This window comes from Nannobrachium achirus, assembly GCF_963921795.1.
Source record: "Nannobrachium achirus genome assembly, chromosome: 6".
Classification (NCBI taxonomy): domain Eukaryota; kingdom Metazoa; phylum Chordata; class Actinopteri; order Myctophiformes; family Myctophidae; genus Nannobrachium; species Nannobrachium achirus.
Window position 1 is genome coordinate 18583346 of NC_137815.1, and position 19066 is coordinate 18602411.

General features: G+C 41.0%; 1 protein-coding gene across 1 annotated transcript; it reads right to left on the bottom strand.

Annotated features, from left to right (window-relative positions):
• Positions 1–461: 461 nt before the first annotated feature.
• Positions 462–7431, bottom strand: LOC308287370 (translation machinery-associated protein 7). The gene is made up of 4 exons (XM_080728522.1): positions 7306–7431; positions 5118–5173; positions 1956–2043; positions 462–1063 (listed from the first exon to the last, which is right to left on the bottom strand). The coding sequence occupies exons 1-4, from the start codon at positions 7319–7321 to the stop codon at positions 1029–1031; spliced, it is 195 nt and encodes a 64-aa protein (XP_080584648.1). The 5' UTR covers positions 7322–7431; the 3' UTR covers positions 462–1028.
• Positions 7432–19066: the final 11635 nt, after the last annotated feature.

Below are 19066 nucleotides of genomic sequence, written 5' to 3' on the forward strand. Positions count from 1 at the left end.
CAATCAGAAGGCTAACAAAGGGTGAACTGTAAGCTCTCGTAATAGTCAAGGAAGGGGGTCGAAATCTCCTTGAGGTTTTGAGCAGACCCTTTAAGTGTAAATTAGATTTTCTCTAGTTTCAGAAAATACAAAGTTTCTTTAATCCATCTGGTAAAGCTGGGTGGAGTGTGTTGCATGCATGAAAGGAGAATAGGTCTCCTCGCCAGTGATGTCAAGGCTATGATTACATAAGCTTCTCCTCGTATTGAACGGGTCAAAACACTTCGGCTCGAGGCGTGGCCGGTGGAACCCCTCCATCCCCAACAGTCCCGTTACTTCATCTGTAACGCTTCCTGACACGTTGTGAGCTTGCAGATCTGCTTTTTTTCAGCTACACCACAGCACTAATAGATACACACAACACAATTTATTTCCCACACTTTTACAGGTTAAAAAAAAAAATGATAATGGCACGCAGTAACTAGAAAAAAAAAAGTATTTTTATTGATACCTTATGTGCTTCACAATAACAAAAACAAATTTGAACAACAACACCCCCTGGTGGTTGGTTCAGGTTTGAATCCAATAGAGCTTTAAATATAGATTCAGATGAATACAACAGAACTGTATGTGTTGTTAATATGGAGCTTTAAATATATTATAGATGATTAAATGTATATATAACAGTTACAAATGGAACCAAATGAACCCTAACGGCTCTATTTGGTTCCATTTGTAGAGTTAAGGGGAGATCCTGAAATGTAAAAAGAAGGTTTGACAAACACTGTCCGTAGGACACCAATTAATAAGTTGGGACAGATTCAGTGTGGGAGTCGTTAAACTTAAATGTCTCAATTAAATCATTCTTTCCCAGGCGATATTAAGTATCTATCCTGTGTTAAAGTATCCATGTGGTATAGAATCAACCAAACTCATCATGTGGGCACCGTGTGGGCATCACAAGTGGGCAGAACGTGGGCATCATGGGGGCAGAAACCAGGGGCAAAAGGAACTCTGGAGCAACGTGAGCATCATCTTCATCTTCATCCTCATTTCTTGCCGGATTTCTTGATTCCCCCTGACGCTGGACACGAAATAAATTAAACAAAGAGAAAAAGAGAGAGAGAACAAAGTTGTAATGTTTATGTGTTTACAGTTTAGGCATTTAGCAGACGCTTTTAATCCAAAGCGACTTACAATAAGCAGGTCATTCATCAAAATAATGAGCAAGATAATATGTCAGTACATCAACAACAATACAACAAATGCAAAGGAATATCAATCTAGAAAAAAACAATAACATAGGTAGACCAGCACCTAAGCAGTAAAACACCTTTCTAAAACCTAAAAATGCTATCTAGCTTCATGTATGGTCATCGAGGGAAGGCGAGTGTTACAGTAGTGCTATGGGTTCAGGTGGAGTCTGAAGAGGTGAGTCTTCAGTCCACGGTGGAAGCTAGGAGTCTGTAGTTCTAATGGAAGCTAGGGGGTGAGTCTGTAGTTCTAATGGAAGCTATGGAGTGAGTCTGTAGTTCTAATGGAAGCTAGGGAGTGAGTCTGTAGTTGTAATGGAAGCTAGGGAGTGAGTCTGTAGTTCTAATGGAAGCTAGGGAGTGAGTCTGTAGTTGTAATGGAAGCTAGGGAGTGAGTCTGTAGTTCTAATGGAAGCTAGGGAATGAGTCTGTAGTTGTAATGGAAGCTAGGGAGTGAGTCTGTAGTTCTAATGGAAGCTAGGGAATGAGTCTGTAGTTGTAATGGAAGCTAGGGAGTGAGTCTGTAGTTCTAATGGAAGCTAGGGAGTGAGTCTGTAAATTGTCTAGAACAAGTGGATGTTTGGCCTGGGGTAATGTGTTCTAATGTGTACAAGTTATGTGTAGAGAAGCTCACACCCCATTATATGAAATTATCTGTTCAAAAATATCCATTAGAACATGGAGGTGTTTGTATAGAAGGTATACAGTATAACGTAGACTCACTCAGAGGTCCTTTTCCTGCTGCTTTGGTCTTCAACGCTTCCATGGCTTTCTGGTCCTCTTTCTGCTTCTGCTTGAAAGCCTGATCCTCCTACACACACAGTACACACACAGTACACACACACACACACACACAGTGTTGTTAAAAATATTTAAAACAGCGAGTCTTTCAAAATATCAGATGTGCAAACCCCAAACAGACGGTCGGACTGCTTGTAGATCAGCTATTTTTGGAATAGCCAAAAACCCTGAGGGCGTTCCAGGGGGTCCCCAGCTAAATGTTAAATAGTTAGGAACCAAATGGACCCTTATGGGTCTGTAAAGCCCTTTGCACACAGGACAGTTGCGTTTTTTTCGTTTGCGGCATGAATAAAACGCATTGGATTTGGTGTGCAAGGCTGTGCGGAATCGGCGCTGCGGATCCAAAAAGGAGTCATAAAAGGAGTGATGAGTTTTTTTACCGCATGCGACAAGACGCACAAATCGAACTGGGTTCGATCAAGAAAAAAACGCACGGCGGCAGCCACTCGTCGCACGGCAAATTCGGAGCCGGTGTGCATGAGGTCATAGAGAATCATTGTTTTCTTTTCAAAAAATTATATTGTCCGTTTTATCCGTGCGGTTAAACGCGCCTGTGTGCAAAGGGCTTAACTCTGAGTACAAATGGAACCATTCCATGTGTACACTCTTAATATTATTTCATATAAATTTAGGTCCCAGCGATATAAGGTAAGGGGATGAAAATAGAGCCCTCTGAATGTTTGTCTTTAAACCAACGTAGCACTAAGTGCCAGACAATTGTACAAGTCCCTCTGATCCGAGTCCAAGTCGAGTCACAAGTCATCTGGTCCAAGTCTCAAGCAAGTCTCAAGTTGTTCTGTTGTGGGCAAGTCAAGTCAAGTCGAGTCACAAGGTTGTCAAGTCAAGTCGAGTCGAGTCACAAGGTTGTCATGTCGCGTCGAGTCGCGTCGAGTCGAGTCACAAGGTTGTCAAGTCAAGTCAAGTCACAAGGTTGTCAAGTTGAGTAAATGATACCTCTGTGACCATAACTATTAAGTAATTAACATTCAGTAGGAAAAAAACAGTAGCCTAACACTAAGCCTACCCTCTGACCATAATACTCTATCATGGCAGAGGTTCTCAAACTTTTAAATTCCGAGGTCTCTCTCCCCTAGAACCAAATGGATTTGGTTGTACACTGTCAGTACAGACCTGTAAGGGTCAATTTAGACCCCTGGCTGGTATATCCTCTGAAAAAATCACACCCGTGTGAAGTGGAGCTGTGTGTGTGTGTGTGTGTGTGTGTAGATCATGTATACCGATTTTTGTGACATTTGAAGAAAATATGTAGGAAAAGGAGCAAAAAGTTTGTTTTGGAGAAAATTCAAGATGGCGGGAAATCTATCCTGGCGCAAATGGGCGTGGCCTATATGGGGAGATGCGTCTTGATCCAAGGAATCCAGGGAAAAAATAATTTTAATTTTCCGATCCACGGTTCAAGAGTTACGGGGCAAAACGTAAAGTGGGCCGTTATAGCGCCACCATGAGGCCGAGTAATGTAATTATTTTTCGATTCATTCTTAAAATCATTATGAATCTCCTCTCCGAGGTTTGAAACTGTAGCTCCTATGGTTTACGAGAGAAAAATACTTGAAAGTGATTTCTTGCATTGTCCCATTATAAGTCAATGGGGACAATTAAGCGTCGTTTTTTGCCGATTACGTCGGCATGGTAAGGCGGATCGGAACGAAAGGTAATAGAACACCATTCCCGGCCGAGCCGCACATTTTGATGTATATATTGCGCGAGTGGCGTAAATGGTGCGGCACTAGTTACGCGCCGAAGTCAGGCTACATACACACACACACACACACAGACACACACACAGACAGACAGACCCACACAGCCACGTATAGGGAGCCTGTGTTTCACACAGCTCCAAAAAAAAATAGACTACAAAACTGCTACAGGCCTATTGCTTTAAAAACAAAAACAAACAAGACACAATAATCTTAACGTGCATGCTTTGTTTTGTACTACTAGTACTGTATTTTAAAGTCATTTCTCATCAGGCACAAATTTAGCTGCCTACTCCACAACACGTGTATCATTTGTTTTGCTGGCATGGGGTCCCATTCATGACCGCAAGTAACCCCAAGTTACACCAAATGTCGTTACCCGTCGTAAACTATAGAATGACTACGCAACCACCACAGGCTGGCAACACATTTCTGGTCGGTCACATTTGTCTGTGTAACATTACGGGCCATGCGAAAAGCTCCCAAGAATAACAGTGGAGTGGAAAACTTGTCGGAGGCTAAATGAAAAGGAATAAAGCTTTTGCGTGGGAGTTATTTAGTGAAGTTCTTAACCCTGCTGACGACTGGATGGGATGTATGTTATGAAAAGTGAGAAAGTGTTGGAAGACGGAGGCTTGCTACCATGATGGATAATTGGATAATTATTTATGCAGTCACAGATCAACGTTCGTGACAGTGGTGAGTGACATTGTTGTCTTATTAATGTTCAAAACACGATCGACCGACAGTATATCACCAACACACACATGCACACGCGCACACACACTTAGTTCTAATGTTATCTTCTTATGTTTGGTTTTACTTGTCTTCATGCGCAGTCTTCAAGTGGCGGATAAAGTTTGATGTCGTTCCCTCTTTGTCTTTGATTTTAGCGTTGCATATCTTGCAATGAGTGTTCCTCTGTTTACCATCGGAGTGGAAGTTTTTATATGCAAACTGCACGGAACTGTAGCAGCAGAACTGGCAGTGGCTGCATCAGGCTGGGGTGCAGCAGTAGCCATTCATGCTGTGTGTGTGTGTCTGGTGCTTGTGCTCTCGCTTACATGCCTGTCTCCAATCAATCAAATCAATCAATCAATAAAAGTGTGAACCTAGCGTGGCGTTCACGACTGCTTTGGTGAGTGGCGTAGCGGCAAGTCGTCCGAGTCAGCGTGTCTCAAGTCGAGTCGAGAGTCATTGTCTTCCAAGTCAAGTCGAGTCTCAAGTTTTTGTCCTTATGTCCGATCAAGTCGCAAGTCGTCAAAAATATGACTCGGGTCCGAGTCAAGTCGAGTCATCATGACTCGAGTCCAATTGTCTGCTAAGTGCAACAGGGAGTTTATGATGATGATGATAATGATCTCACCTCGTCTACATCTTTGTTCTGTTTCTTGGGGGCCTTGAGGGGCTTCTTTTTACCACCTAGAGACAATGATATTAACATAATAAACGTGAATATTAACGAAACATATGGATATTATTAACATAATGAAACGTGAATATGCAAATGAGTTTCAAAACGGTTGTAAATATTCTTAAGAAATGTATATGCCAACACAACAGCCTGATCAGTGTGCATTTGAAGTGAGTAGGCTCTTTGCAATGTAATGGCATATACACCATCATAAACCAATTTTTTTATAACCACGAAATGTGACCTTTTCAAGTTTTCATGTTATATCGTTTTGTTTTTATTCATTTAAAATCATCGGTGCTCCTTCCATTTTGGTGGTCCTCCTGAATTATTTCTGTTGCTCCTAACATTTTAAACTGGTAGCACCGGTGCTAGCAGGTAAACAAGTTCATTTCCAGCCCTGGGACTGCACAAAAATGTGTTCCCGTCCATAATGGGTGAAAACTATTGATAATATTAACATAATAAACCTGCATATTAATGACATGTCAGACAGGTTAGACAAGTTAGACAAGACAGACCAGTGGCTCACAAGCTTTTTTCAAGGACCACCAAATTGATATGTCTTTGGTCAGGGACCACCCTCTGGAAAGGTTTTGTACCACACAGAAGAGTTTTTTTTATTCAACATTTACGATATCTTAAGTAGCAGATGTACAAGCTCACTCGCAGCATGGCACACTGTGAGCTTGTAGATCTGTTTAAATGGATAAAGGTGTTTAAAATTAGTCTGTATTATTAACGATGTTTTGCTGGGGACCCACTGGAACCCCAACCAACCATTTTATCCACAATTTCATGCTGTATTGTAGGGATTTTTATCGTTATCAGCCATAACAGCAATTCAATATATTGGATATCGATATCGGCCAGAAATCTCATATCGCCCATGCCTATTGATGTTGGTGCCATAGGAGAGATAACAGCCAAAACGTTGATCAAAATAATAATTCTTCCACATTCTCTGATTGTGCAGACTTTGAGGTGTTCAACAATAATTTAACTAGCGTAAGATGAAACCAAATGGACCCGTAGGGGTCCATTTGGTTTAGTTAAAGATCTATAATGGTCAACTAATGTAGAATATGTATTTAGTTGTCGTCTTTGTCAAGTCCCGCACGCTGTCCCACACCTCTTCGCACCCATTGGTTGCTGTGTCTTGGTGGGACATTCGGTGGGACACTCCATCCACTACCATTGTAATTCAGTTGCTTTGTATTGTTATTCTGTGTGTTCAATTCTAATTTCAAACTTCGTTTCTGTAAAAAGGAAGCTGCTCAGTGGCAGTATAGTGACTCACCAAAAAATACGTTTTAGCAAATTCAACATAAAAAGGCGGAAGCAGGGCGGGACAAGGCAGATAGAGCCTGCTGGTTGGTCAGTCAGGGACCAACCAGAAGGCTAACAAAGGGCTGTATGCGCGTCCATGCACGCGCACGTGTATACGCCGTATACGCACTGCAGTGTTGCATACAGCAGTGGTAAGTGGGGTCCGGAGACCTATTGCATGTCAAACTGGGAGTCCTTGAAATAAAATGAAATAAAATAAAAATAAATGGTTGAAAATCACAGCTAAGCCGTGAAATTCTTCTCTAATGGGGGTCCCTGGGGCTGATAAGTGTCCATTTGAGGGTCCTTGACATGGAAACTGGCATCAGCCTCAGTGCATTTGCTCTGTTTTCTGATGTCTATGTCTGTGCTTCTCAAACCGTTTCATGTCAGGGACCCCCCAAATTGACACTTATCAGCCCACGGACCCCCATTTGAAAAGATATGCCAAGGAAGAGAAAAATGTTATCAGTGATTCTCAACCATTATAATGTCAAGGAGCCCCAGTTTCACTACGGACCCCCATTTTATGGTATTACCATCTCAGGAACCCAAATTTATATTGTAAGATGTTAATTTAACTCAAATGGAACCAAATAGACCGTCCATTTGGTCCTAATTAAAAGCACTGATGACATGAATATTAATTAATCACATGAATACTAATTAAAAGCAAAGATAACATGCAGCTAACATGATGAGCTAACAGGTTAGCAACATATGATGCTAGGTTACATTTTATCGTCTCGTGACTTCCTATCAAAACCATTTGATCAGAGGATGAATTCATGACGTGATTAATTCAACTCACCGTCTCTTCCAGACATGTTGGGATGAATTAATTAATTCTCTTTAATTTAAACAGATTAAAATGTCTCGTGCTGCAGTGGAGAAGACTGGAGAAGATCTGCTTGTAATGCCGTGAACCGGATGTACGTAGATGTGTTTCCGCTTCGGGTGGATTTCAGAATAAAGGTAAGACGAAATAATCATGACGTCATTATTATTCCTATAGCCGTTTTATTTTAATCCTAGATTAAAATATGAACACAAAAGAATAGTTTTTTCAGCCTTCTTATTTTTGAGTCACGAATTGTGTGAATGTAGGCCTACAGTTTGGCTTCAATCTTAATAACAAATGATGGGTTACATTTAGACTTATGGGTGAGAATGATTATTAAATGAATTATAAATAGCCAATGTCTATTCTATCAAAGCCAAACAGTACATTCTGCCAATAAAATTCAAATCAGGGTCAATATTGGCTAATGTGATTTAGAATTGGCTATGATTTTGAATTGATGTAGCCTATTGATAATTTTCCGTTTGTGTTCGTGTTGTTCTGTACTGTAATGTCTGTTTTGTATTGTCTTGTATGACATGACTTTTGAATACAATAAAAAAAATTACCCTAGATTTAATATAGGCCTATATTTTTTATACATATGTTTTAGTTTTTCTATGTTTATTTCCTTCTGATTTTCTTTTATGTAAAAGGTGACTTTGGGTAAAAAGCACTAAATAAATCCGAGCTATAATATTATCTATCTAAAAACTTAAACAACATGAAGCCAACAGGCTGTGGTGTGAGCTTGGAGATCGTCTCTCAAGTCTTGAAGATCTCCGTGATGTTGTCGCTATAATTCTGTCCTATAGCCTACTGCCACCATGTGGGGAAATAGTAAAACTGCACTCACAACGAGAAATGAATGCCTTTTTAATTTAATGAACAGAACATTTACATAGGACCCTGCTGAAAAAAAAACAGCTAAAACCAGCTTATGATGGTTGCTGGTTTTAGCTGGTTATTAGCTGGTATTAACTGGTCTTTAGATGGTCTGAGGCTGGTTTAGAGGGTATACCAGGCTGGACAAGCTGGTCAGGCGGGTCCAGCTGGTTTGTCAGTGTTGGTTATAGCTGTTCTAAGCTGGATTCAGCTGGTCTTTGATGGTCAGCCAGCTGGCTGGTGGACAGACCAGCAAAGCAAAGCTGGATTCAGCTGGTCTTTGATGGTCAGAAAGCTGGCTGGCTGGATTGACCAGCAAAGCAAAGCTGGTAGCTGGTCAAATGGGTGGACTGACCAGCAAAGACCAGCTTACCAGCTGGACATAGCTGGTGACTGGTCAGAAGGCTGGATAGACCAGTAAAGCCCAGCTGATAGGCTGGTCAAGTTTTCAGTGGTTCTCAACCTGTGGGTCGGGACCCCCAGGGGGGTCCCCACATTATTTTGGGGGTTCCCCAGATGTTAAGCTCAATGTTAACATTGTTTTCTCACTCAACAGTAAACAGACCAGCATACAGTATAATAAACATATAGAGGGTATCTGCACATTTCTAAAATTACTATTTAACCTTTAAAATAAAATAAAAGTGAGGGGAAAAAAAACATTGGCCGTGTTGTCAAATATTAGAGGCAGAAATTGTGAAAATAGCCGATCTGCTTGCATATTAAACAAAATGTAATGCCTCAAGTCATACAACTCCAAGTGCTTAAACAAAATGTAATGCCTCAAGTCATACAACTCCAAGTGCTTGTCAGGATGGGGACTCCCCAGTGGTTAAACACCTCCTCCCGAGTTCAATTATGATTATTTTGGGGGGTCACAGCCTAAAAATATTGAGAATCACTAGTGATTCTCAATCTTTTTTCCCCAGCAGTGGTTAGAGAATTAGACTATAGTTAGAAAAGAAAATCATTTTGGGGGTGAACTACTCCTTTAATGCATTGCATGCCCTAATTAATGGCACTGTTTCTATTGATTACTCATGCCAGGGAGACTTCAGTTCAACAATATTTGTTTGGTTTTTTGTCGCATTCCCAAGACAATAATTTAATTACAATGCATTTGCCCATGGTAAAAATGGCTCTGGACACAAATATTTAGAACAGACAAAACTGGGCTCTGATTGGTCAACGGATTGGTCACCCGACTCTTCGGGGTGGGGAAATGGATTCAGACCCAAATCTGCCAGAGGCCAAATTTCTTTTGCACTAGCGGATTGGTCTGATTCCAGGTTAACCTTTAGCAGCCTGCTCAGGGACTAGAGTCTCATTTACATGTTGAATAAAGTGCACTGTCGCTGGTACACACATGCACGCACGCACTGACTGTTTCACAATACTGTGGCTTGGAGACAAGAAAGAGATAACATCTCACTGTTTTTGTATATCGTTGCAATTTTCAATTCAAGGGGCTTCATTTGCATGAGAAAACATACGTTAACAATTGCCGAAGCAAAAGTGGGACAAAACATACAAGGGTCAGTGACGTGACGCCCCAAAAAATGTGTTTTTTAAAAAACTTTAAATTGCAGGCATAAAGGTTATTTACTTTTGTTCTACTCACTCTCAACCTTATGGAAATACATTTTGTTTTTAGATATTTTATTGGAATCAGACTTTATTCAGCAGTTTGTTGTACTTGTGCCTAAAATCGTCATATGGTGTGACATGAAAATAATTGTTCATAAAATGAAAATGGAGTACATCTTTCTTAAGTTACTCACTTTATCAAAGTCCTTTATCATAACTAACCAGTGATCCACTATAGTTTTTTGAAAATTAATTATATCTGTATATTTTTTTCATAATCGACACTCTGTGTGAGGCCCATGTTCATGATCTTACAACATATTTTAAATGTATTCTGTCAAAACTTTCTCTAAAATTACACAAATATTTGTGACTCTTCCTGATAATATTCTCTATGTAATCCATAAACATTTTTTTGGTTTAATCATTAATAAAGGTATGATTTTTCACTATTTGGAATGTCACACCAAATGATTTAGTGTCACACCGTATGATCATATCTTCATGTGTCAAAGCAAACTGTGTTTTAACCTACCTATTAGTGAGTACTGAACTTTACTGATTGATTAAACAATTACCCAGGATAACATGGCCTTAATATTTCTGAACAGGATATTATTGTAGGGCTTTAACATGGGATAAGAAAGAATTGTAGTTGCGACCGTAGGTCGCATTTACTATCAAACCCTGCACAAAGTGTCAGTCCGTCAGTCCGTCAGTCAGTCAGTCTGTCTGTCTGTCCGTCTGTCTGTCACACCTCACACGTCACACTATTGCCCTGCTCATATCTCCGCAACCGTTGCCCCGATCCATGCCAAATTTTGCACACACGCTCCTTGGCTGCCAAACTACAACCTCCAAGGACCCCCGGAGCTCCAGGGACCCCCAGGTCCCTGGGGGACCCCCAGATGTAAAAAAAGACCAAATGTGCAAAAATGACCAAATCACCACTCCAACATGGCTGCTCACGGGGAATTCCCGGGGACCACCGACTCCTGGTGCTCCAGAACGGATGCCAAAGTGGTGGCGCCCCCAGTGGAGGACCCCCTCCACTGCAGCGCACATAAAATGCCGTAACTCGGGCTAGGAGCGTCGGGGAGAGCCGGGGCCGGTACCTATTCGTCCGCCAAGGCAACGCGGAGACCCCACCCCTCATTTCTCACATGGCCCTCTTCTAGCGCCACCATGAGGCCGATTCTTGCAAAACACATTTTTGGACACTGCTCCTACAGATTTTGCCCTAAAATCACGAAAATCACTACACAGTATGTCTACACTCATGTCATCAACATGGATCAGGAAGATTTTGGCAAAACACATTTTTGCCCTATTTGTGGAGATAAGTGACCTACGGTCGCTTATCTCCCGATTAGGGAGCCTTACTGGTAGTAGATGGATGATGAGGATGTGCACAGGAATGCTACGCACACCTAAGTCTTCTGCCGGCCCACGGCAGAAGGATCCTAAAGAGACAATAAGGCGCATAGCCACACTTGGAGCCAAGGCAACATTTTATTAACACCAATTAGTGGAAACAGAACTCAGCATTCAGGTAAATTGCTTTTTTCCGAAGTCTCCTGAACTTGAACACAGCATTTTGTGTTGAACAAATGTAATTAGGAATCATGACATTACACCACATCTCCACTAGCTAAAGAGTGCTGGGTTGCGCAACTCCGAAAATAGCTGATCTACAAGCTCTCGCAGCACAACGTGTTGAGAGCTTGTAGATCAGCTATTTTCGCTAGTTTTGTCTCGGGTCCTACCTTAACACTGTCCACTGTCCAGTCCAGTGAGTGAAAGTACAAAAGTATTAGATTAGATTAGATTATACATTTAGACTGTATTGTACATCAGCCAATTGTATTTGGTGAGGGTAGCAAACCGGCTGCCTTGTTGCGGTTCTGCTATGCCACAGACAACCTCCTGCTCTTCGTAGAAAATGCAGTCTCGCCCCTTTGGCTCCTCTCTCCTTGCTGGGTCATTGTTTAGTTTCTCCCTGTACTTTCTCGTTCTCTCAGCACTTGTCATTTTCCAGCTGACAAAAGAAAATGGAATGTATAGTTTAAGACAAAGAGAAAATATTGTTTAGATTGAAACAATATGTTAAGGTTTCTGTGAAGGGGTTTCCGCTCTGTCTGATGAATTTGAAGTATCACTGAATGAAGCTAAATTACATTTTATGTAAAAATGTTTAAAACAAATGTTTAAATGTACAAAAGAAACATGGAACTTTGTTATTTATTGTTATATCTGTAGTTAAATACAGTATAAATCATATGGTGTGACAATCAAGTCATATGGCATGACAAGCAGACATGTCACACCATTATGATTAAGTGTCACACCATATTACGTTTTCTGCATTTAGGTTTACCTTGAGGCTACTATGTACACATTAGCATGCTAACAGCATGCTAGCTATAACAAAGCAACCTAGATCTACATGGAAATATGACCAAAACTTCAAATAACTTAAGCTTTTTTTAATGAAAAGGTGTCACACCAAGAGACATCCAAAGTGGTGAGTTTGTCAAAGTTTCAACAAGATGGCATTTCATGAAAATGTTAAAATCATAACTCACCTCAGACACCTGTCTTGCAGTTGTGCTGGGAGTGCTGAATAGCCTTACAGAAGAAGGACCTCTCTAGCCAATAGGTGTCCAAATAATTGCCTGTTTAATTTGTCCAAACTAGTGTCACACCAAATGATTTTGGTTTGGGGGACAAAATGTTTTTGATCAGAAATGACTGAAAACATTATGCTTTGACTTTGAAAAGATATAGGCTCACAAATAGATTTCTTTTAGCCTAAATTCATTTTCAAATGATTTTTAGCAATTCTTTTTCTTAGTTTTATTCAAGTTCCCACTTTGAGAAACAAGGTCAGGACAGTCACACCATATGAGTTTTGCCATGTTTGGTTGAAAATTCTGAAGAAATGAGGAATGAAATGTTTTAATCTTGAGTAAGTTCACATAAAGCTTAATGTCCTGCACAATATTCAGAAGGTTTTTGACAAATATATTTTTTATTTATACATGTTTGACACCGAGGACAGCGAAAACGTTACGTCACGTCACCCACCCACAATCCAAAACAAACTATTTAGGCTATGTAGGCTACAATTGAAGGGAATAGACATGATGTGTTCCCAGAGCTGTTACATTGCAACCAAGCCAAATCTAACTTACAAACCCACAAGAATTGTTCATTTAATTCTTTTTCTTTCGTGTGTCATCATCGGATGTCCAGATCAGTAACCTCACCTCACCAGGCTTTTGATCGTTTACAACGGCCCGTTGGCCCGTTGATCCGGTCTAGGCGGAAACCAGTGGTGGTGTAGTGTGGTCTGGAACCCATCGATTGAGATTCTATTTCCACCAGCCACCAGAAAGGGTTAGCCAATCAGGGCTGTAGGCTTGGGGCACGTAGTGGGTGGTGGCCAGAACCATTCAGCCAATCAGGCGAGTCTGTGTGTATACAAACACATTCCCCCCTCCACTCGATTACAGACATCAAACAGGTCGTAGTCTTTGATGATTTCATTGATAAGAGAGATCAAAGCTATTGACACTTGTATGGCTCAATCAATTACCGCAGTTCACAACCCCTTTGAAGTTCAAAGGGAGCAATTAAGAGCATGTCACCTTGATTTTTTTAAACAACCCCTTCGAAATGAAAATTCTGCTCATGAGTCCAGAGACTCCAGACTAATATCCGACACGCAGTGAGGAATTAGTATGAGCAACGCCAGGCTAGGCGGAAACCACAAGCAGAATAAGCGGCGTCGCTTTGTTTTGGTTCTCCCCGTTTGTTTCCCCAATCCCTGTTAAAATGCTTGAGTACCCTAGTGTAGTCTTGCCAGTCGCTACGAGTTGGACTAAAAGATACCAAACTAATTTTCCAAAAGCAAAACTACTCCGCATCAAGGCAAGGGGTTTATTAGGTAGGCCCTAAAAGTATGTCCTTGAGCGCAGGGGAATCATTTTGGGTAAAAACTGTTTCCGGTTTGATAGTTCCGGCCAAAGTGTAGTCCGTCTAGGTCTAGGGCTGCACTCACACTGGAACGCACTCCAACGCACTAAGTTCAGTCAAAATTGTGTGTTCAGTCAAAGTCTGTTCCAAAAAAGAATACATTTCCCACAATGCTTTGCGGAAGTGGGCGGTTCTGCTTGAGGAGGAAGCAGATATGGTATTTGGCCATGTAGTTCTTTTGGAGGTGTCATCGGGTGAAGGCAGAGTACCTGCTGCTTTTTGGTGACAGGTACAATGGATTTACAAGCTCACAGCGTGCCACCATGTGACACGTTGTGAGCTTGTAGATCTGCTATTTAAAAAAGTTACTTTTAACAAAGTATTTGTATGTTTCAGTATTGATACTTTTATTTAAGCAATGAATTTGAGTATTTTTTTCACCACTGTATAAAGCTTACATTTTATTATGAATAGCACATTCAATCAATTGCATCTGTGTAGGCATCACTGTCACCATGTATGACATGTAAAGAAATATTTGTAATATTCATTGTTATTGTCGAATGTTTACTGTGACACACACTTAACTTTAATTTATTTATAATATTTTTCGTTCTGAAATGGAGGTTTCATGTCACTGCAGTGCAGACAGACTCCTCTGCTGTGGAGTACAAACTACAAGTGAACACAGCTGTGTGGGATTGCATCATGGCCTTTCTCTCCTATTGGTTGGCAGTTGAACCCTGCCCTTCTGTCTCATCAAGTGCAGCTTGTCTGCCCTCTACTGCTTGCCTACAACTGAGCCAAATTCCAATCTCCCCCCTAAACCCTGTTGACTGTTAACTCACGGACTTAGGTGACGTCAACATGGTAAGGGCTTGAGGGTACACCCCCCTAGTGGTGAGCAAAGGAACTTCTGTGGACTCAGCTAGAGGGTACAGCTCCAAAGGGAACGGAACAGCACTTTAGATCAGTGGTTCTCAACCTGTGGGTTGGGACCTCCTGGGGGACCACAAATTATTTTGAGGGGTCCCCAGATGATTATTAATGTGTGACATTGTTTTCTCAACAGTAAACAAACCAACATGAAAGTTTATAGAGGGTAGGCCTATCTGCACATTCCTCCATTTCTAATCTAGTGTCAAAAACATTGTCCAAATATATCAGAGGCAGAAATTGTGGAAATAGCAGATCTACATGCTCACAAGACCTCGCAACGTTAGGCGCTGTGAGCATGTAGATCTGCTATTTTCCAGATAGAACCGTGTTATACAAAGCCCCCTGACCAGTTCAAATATGATCTTTTGGGGGTTGTTGCCTGAAAAGGTTAAGAAAGAACCACTGCTAGATGAGTGTTTTATTCATGACACTTTACATCACATTTAAAAATCTTTACTGTCCTTATTTACAGTAATTGCTTTAAATTATGTGATTTTTGATTATTATTTTAATAGGCTAGATATAGTCTACATTAATCTATTAATTTTAATTTCTGTTTATGGGTTATAATGTGTTATTCATTTTAAATTTCCATATTCTGCATTTACCTTATCATGTGCCCCCTTATTTTTAACTAAATATATAGCCTATATCTTCCATTCTGTCTCCCTTTGAGAACAGTGAGAAAGCACTACCGCTTGTTGACGTTCTAACCGCGATTCATGACTCATCTCCACATTTAAATGATTGACATTTGGAGGATCCAGCTGATTCCCCTAGTAACGCTATGAACTGTGGGTAATTCCTTTTCCAAAGGCTGCAAATGTACGGACTTAAGGAAAGTCAACAAAAAGGGGCGTTCCCGCACCCTCACGGACTTACCGATTTTACATTGGAACAACCCTCAAGCCCTTATGCCCCAACGTGAACGCGCACACTGACTTTGGCTAAGTCTGTGAGTCAGCAAGTCAACGGTTTGGAATTTGGCCTCTCTGTGCTTGTGCTTAAGCAAGTTGGGTGGTGTTGATGCATGCAACAGAACACCACAGGACTCTCACTAGACTTCAAACCATGTGACTTCCATCCGCAATGCATTGTGCTGTCTCTGCCCCCCGCCTCTCCCACACAACTCTCACTCAACTTTGTGCTTAAATGTCTGTAGCCAGCCTAGGACAACAGCATGATGTAAAGTGGTTTCCGCTCCCTACCGGATCAAACCCCGAAAAGTGAAGGGACCCTAGGCTACCAGATCAGTAGCGTACAGCCACGCCCTCGTCTCAGGTCCTACATGGAAGAGGCCGGCCTCCGAGGGTGGTTTATACACAGGACAGGACAGGACAGGACAGGACAGGACAGGACAGGACAGGACAGGCGTCCTCATAATGGAGGGTTAGACATAATGTGTATGCAGGCGTTGATTATGTTGTCACTCAGTGGTCTACTGTCAGGAGTAGTTGAAGTTGGTCTATTGATCCATCTCATAAAATTAGAATATGGCGTAAAAGTACATTTTCTTCTGTAAATATAATTTAAACAAAACATACTTTCATATGTTTAGATTCATTCATTGTGCATGAAGTGAAACATTCAAAAGCTTTTTTTTTGTTTTAATTTTGATTTTTATGGCATACAGCTCATGAAAATCAGAAATCCATAACTCCAAATATTAGTATATTCCACATAATCACTCAAAAGAAGGATTTATAATACAGAAATGTCAAACTTCTGAAAGGTTATGTTAATTTATGCACTCAGTATTTGGTATGGAATACTTTTGAAATGTCTTCATCAATGGGGCGTGGCATGAAGGTGGTCAGCCTGTGGTACTGCTGATGTGTTATGGAAGCCCAGGTTTATATTATGAATATATTTATATTATAGTTATAATGGCATGAAGGCAGTGTTGGGGAAGTTACTTTGAAAGCGTAACGTGTACAGTTACAAGTAACCCACCATGGCAGTAACTTAATTGCCACACCAACCTGTACAATTATCTACAAGACATGATACAGTACCCCATATGTGTGTGTGTGTGTGTGTGTGTGTGTGTGTGTGTGTGTGTGTGTGTGTGTAGGTGTGTGTGTGTGTGTGTGTGTGTGTGTGTGTGTGGGTGTGGGTGTGCGTGTGCGTGTCCTAAGTGCTGGTGCCTGAGTTATGTGTACGCAGCGTTTGGTCTGTTCTCGTACTGTCTCCCCAGTCTATTTGGCTCCACACAAGCACAGGCTGTATGTTGCTTCATGCATGGCTTAAGGTGTTTACATGTTGTCTGTCCATCTGTAATAGTCCTGTCATCTGTCTCTCACTTAAGCAATATCTCATGAGATGGTGGGTTGGCCAGTGGTGGAAAGTAACTAAGTACATTTACTCAAGTTCTGTACTTCAGTACGTTTTTGAGGTACTTTTACTTTACTGGAGTATTTCCAATTTACAGTTCTAATACTCCACCACATCTCAGAGGTAAATATTGTACTTTTACTCCACTACAATTATTGTTTGAAAACTTTAGTTACTAGTTACTTTGTAGATTTTTATTATTATTACAAAACATAAATGACCCACGTCAGCCCTATATACATTACATTTCGGCCATTTGAAAATAGCCAATCTATAATCTCACAATCTCGTGAGCTTGTAGATCTGCTATTTTCAAAATATTTGTATACATTTGAAAACTTGTGAAATGGGACATTCAGCATAATGAGTACTTTCTACTTTGTATACAGCAGTTCTAAATAACAGTTTATGATTTTGTCAAGTGACATTTATTCGGCTTTGCCAACAAATAAAGTTCCTACAGGACTTGATCAACAAAAATGTTACAACGTATGCTATAAACTTGAGTCAGCTCTGACAACATGTCATCATGTCCACCTGTTACTCAACCATTGTTGTTTTGCCTGTCTGTCAACCTGTGTTCTGTCTCCTTCTCTCTCTCTCTTCTACGGTATCCAGGGACGTGCTGGCCATTGGGAAAAGCGGGCCAACTCCCGAACGTCCGGTTAATTCCCGGCCGGTCCAGGCCGGCCATTAGGAAAAAAATACAAATAAAATGTCGGCCTTTGTTCCATTTTGGGGGCTGGCCGACCAACAAAGTAAATCGTCACTGTTGGGCAGAAACCTCGTATCTCCAAGTTTCAAATTTGTACATTTTTTTTTTCGCAAAGCAAAGCCCTGCTTCATCATACAAGGCCGTTGCACAAAAGTAGTGAAAACAGCAGATCTACAAGCACCGCGAGGCGTTGTGTGCTTGTAGATCGGCTGTTTTCACTAGTTTAAATATATATATTTTTTAATGAAAAATACAAAACAAACGTTTTTGGACATACAAGGTTTCCACCCGACAACGACAAAATATAACTCATGTAATTGGCCCACTGGCTTGTCACTTGTCATGATCTGAAATGGCAAATCCTTGAGTAGCAGCAGTGCTATAGAGAGAGATCTCTCTCTATAGCGTGCAATGAAGGCCTCTCCAACTCTTTTTCCCGGGCTGAATCAGGGGCCCAGCACATCCCTGACGGTATCTCTCACCTATCTTGTTGCATGGATCTGTGTTAACCCATCTCCCTCTCTCGCTATTATTTGTATTCCCTCACCTCAGTCCTGTGGTCCATTGCCGGTCACTCTCATTCAGACCGCTCAGTTTTATTTTGCAGTTTCTGCGATCTGAATTGTTTGTTGAGTTAGTCGATTTCTTGTGTTATTTTATTAGCCCGTTTACATTCATTGTGTTCGCTAGACATATCTTCATTTGCATTTTGACAGCTGCCGATATGTGAATCAGTCTGTTGATTTGTTCAGTCTAGACTTTGTTTTTTTTCAACCAGTTTGTCTTTGGTCAGCTTTATAATTTCTGTGTTTTAAAATGGTTTCCGTTCTATTTTTGTTTTAGTTGTGTTCACATGATTGATTGTGTCTCTTATTTGATTGGATGGTTCCATGTTGTGTCTGTTGTTTGATTGGGTGTTTGTATGTTGTGTCTTATTTGATTGGGTGGTTGTCTTTTTGATTGGGTGGTTGTCTTTTGTATGATTGGGTGGTTGTCTGTTTGTGTGTTCTTTGATTGGATGGCTATGTACAGAGCTCAGTGGACAGCATCATGAAAGACAAGATGCCAAAGAAAGGAGGTCGCTGGTGGTTTTCTTGGCGAGGCAGGAACAGCGACTCCAAATCAGTGAGTACCGTTATTAATCATTAAACTACGATGGGGCGAACTGTCCAACACCAACCACATGATCATAATGTCCACTCCACGGCTCCATTCCATTTGGAGTCCTGTCGCGTTGCATGTTCTTCCGCCCCTCTCTGCCTTCAGGTTATGGTCTCTCTACACAGAGAAAAA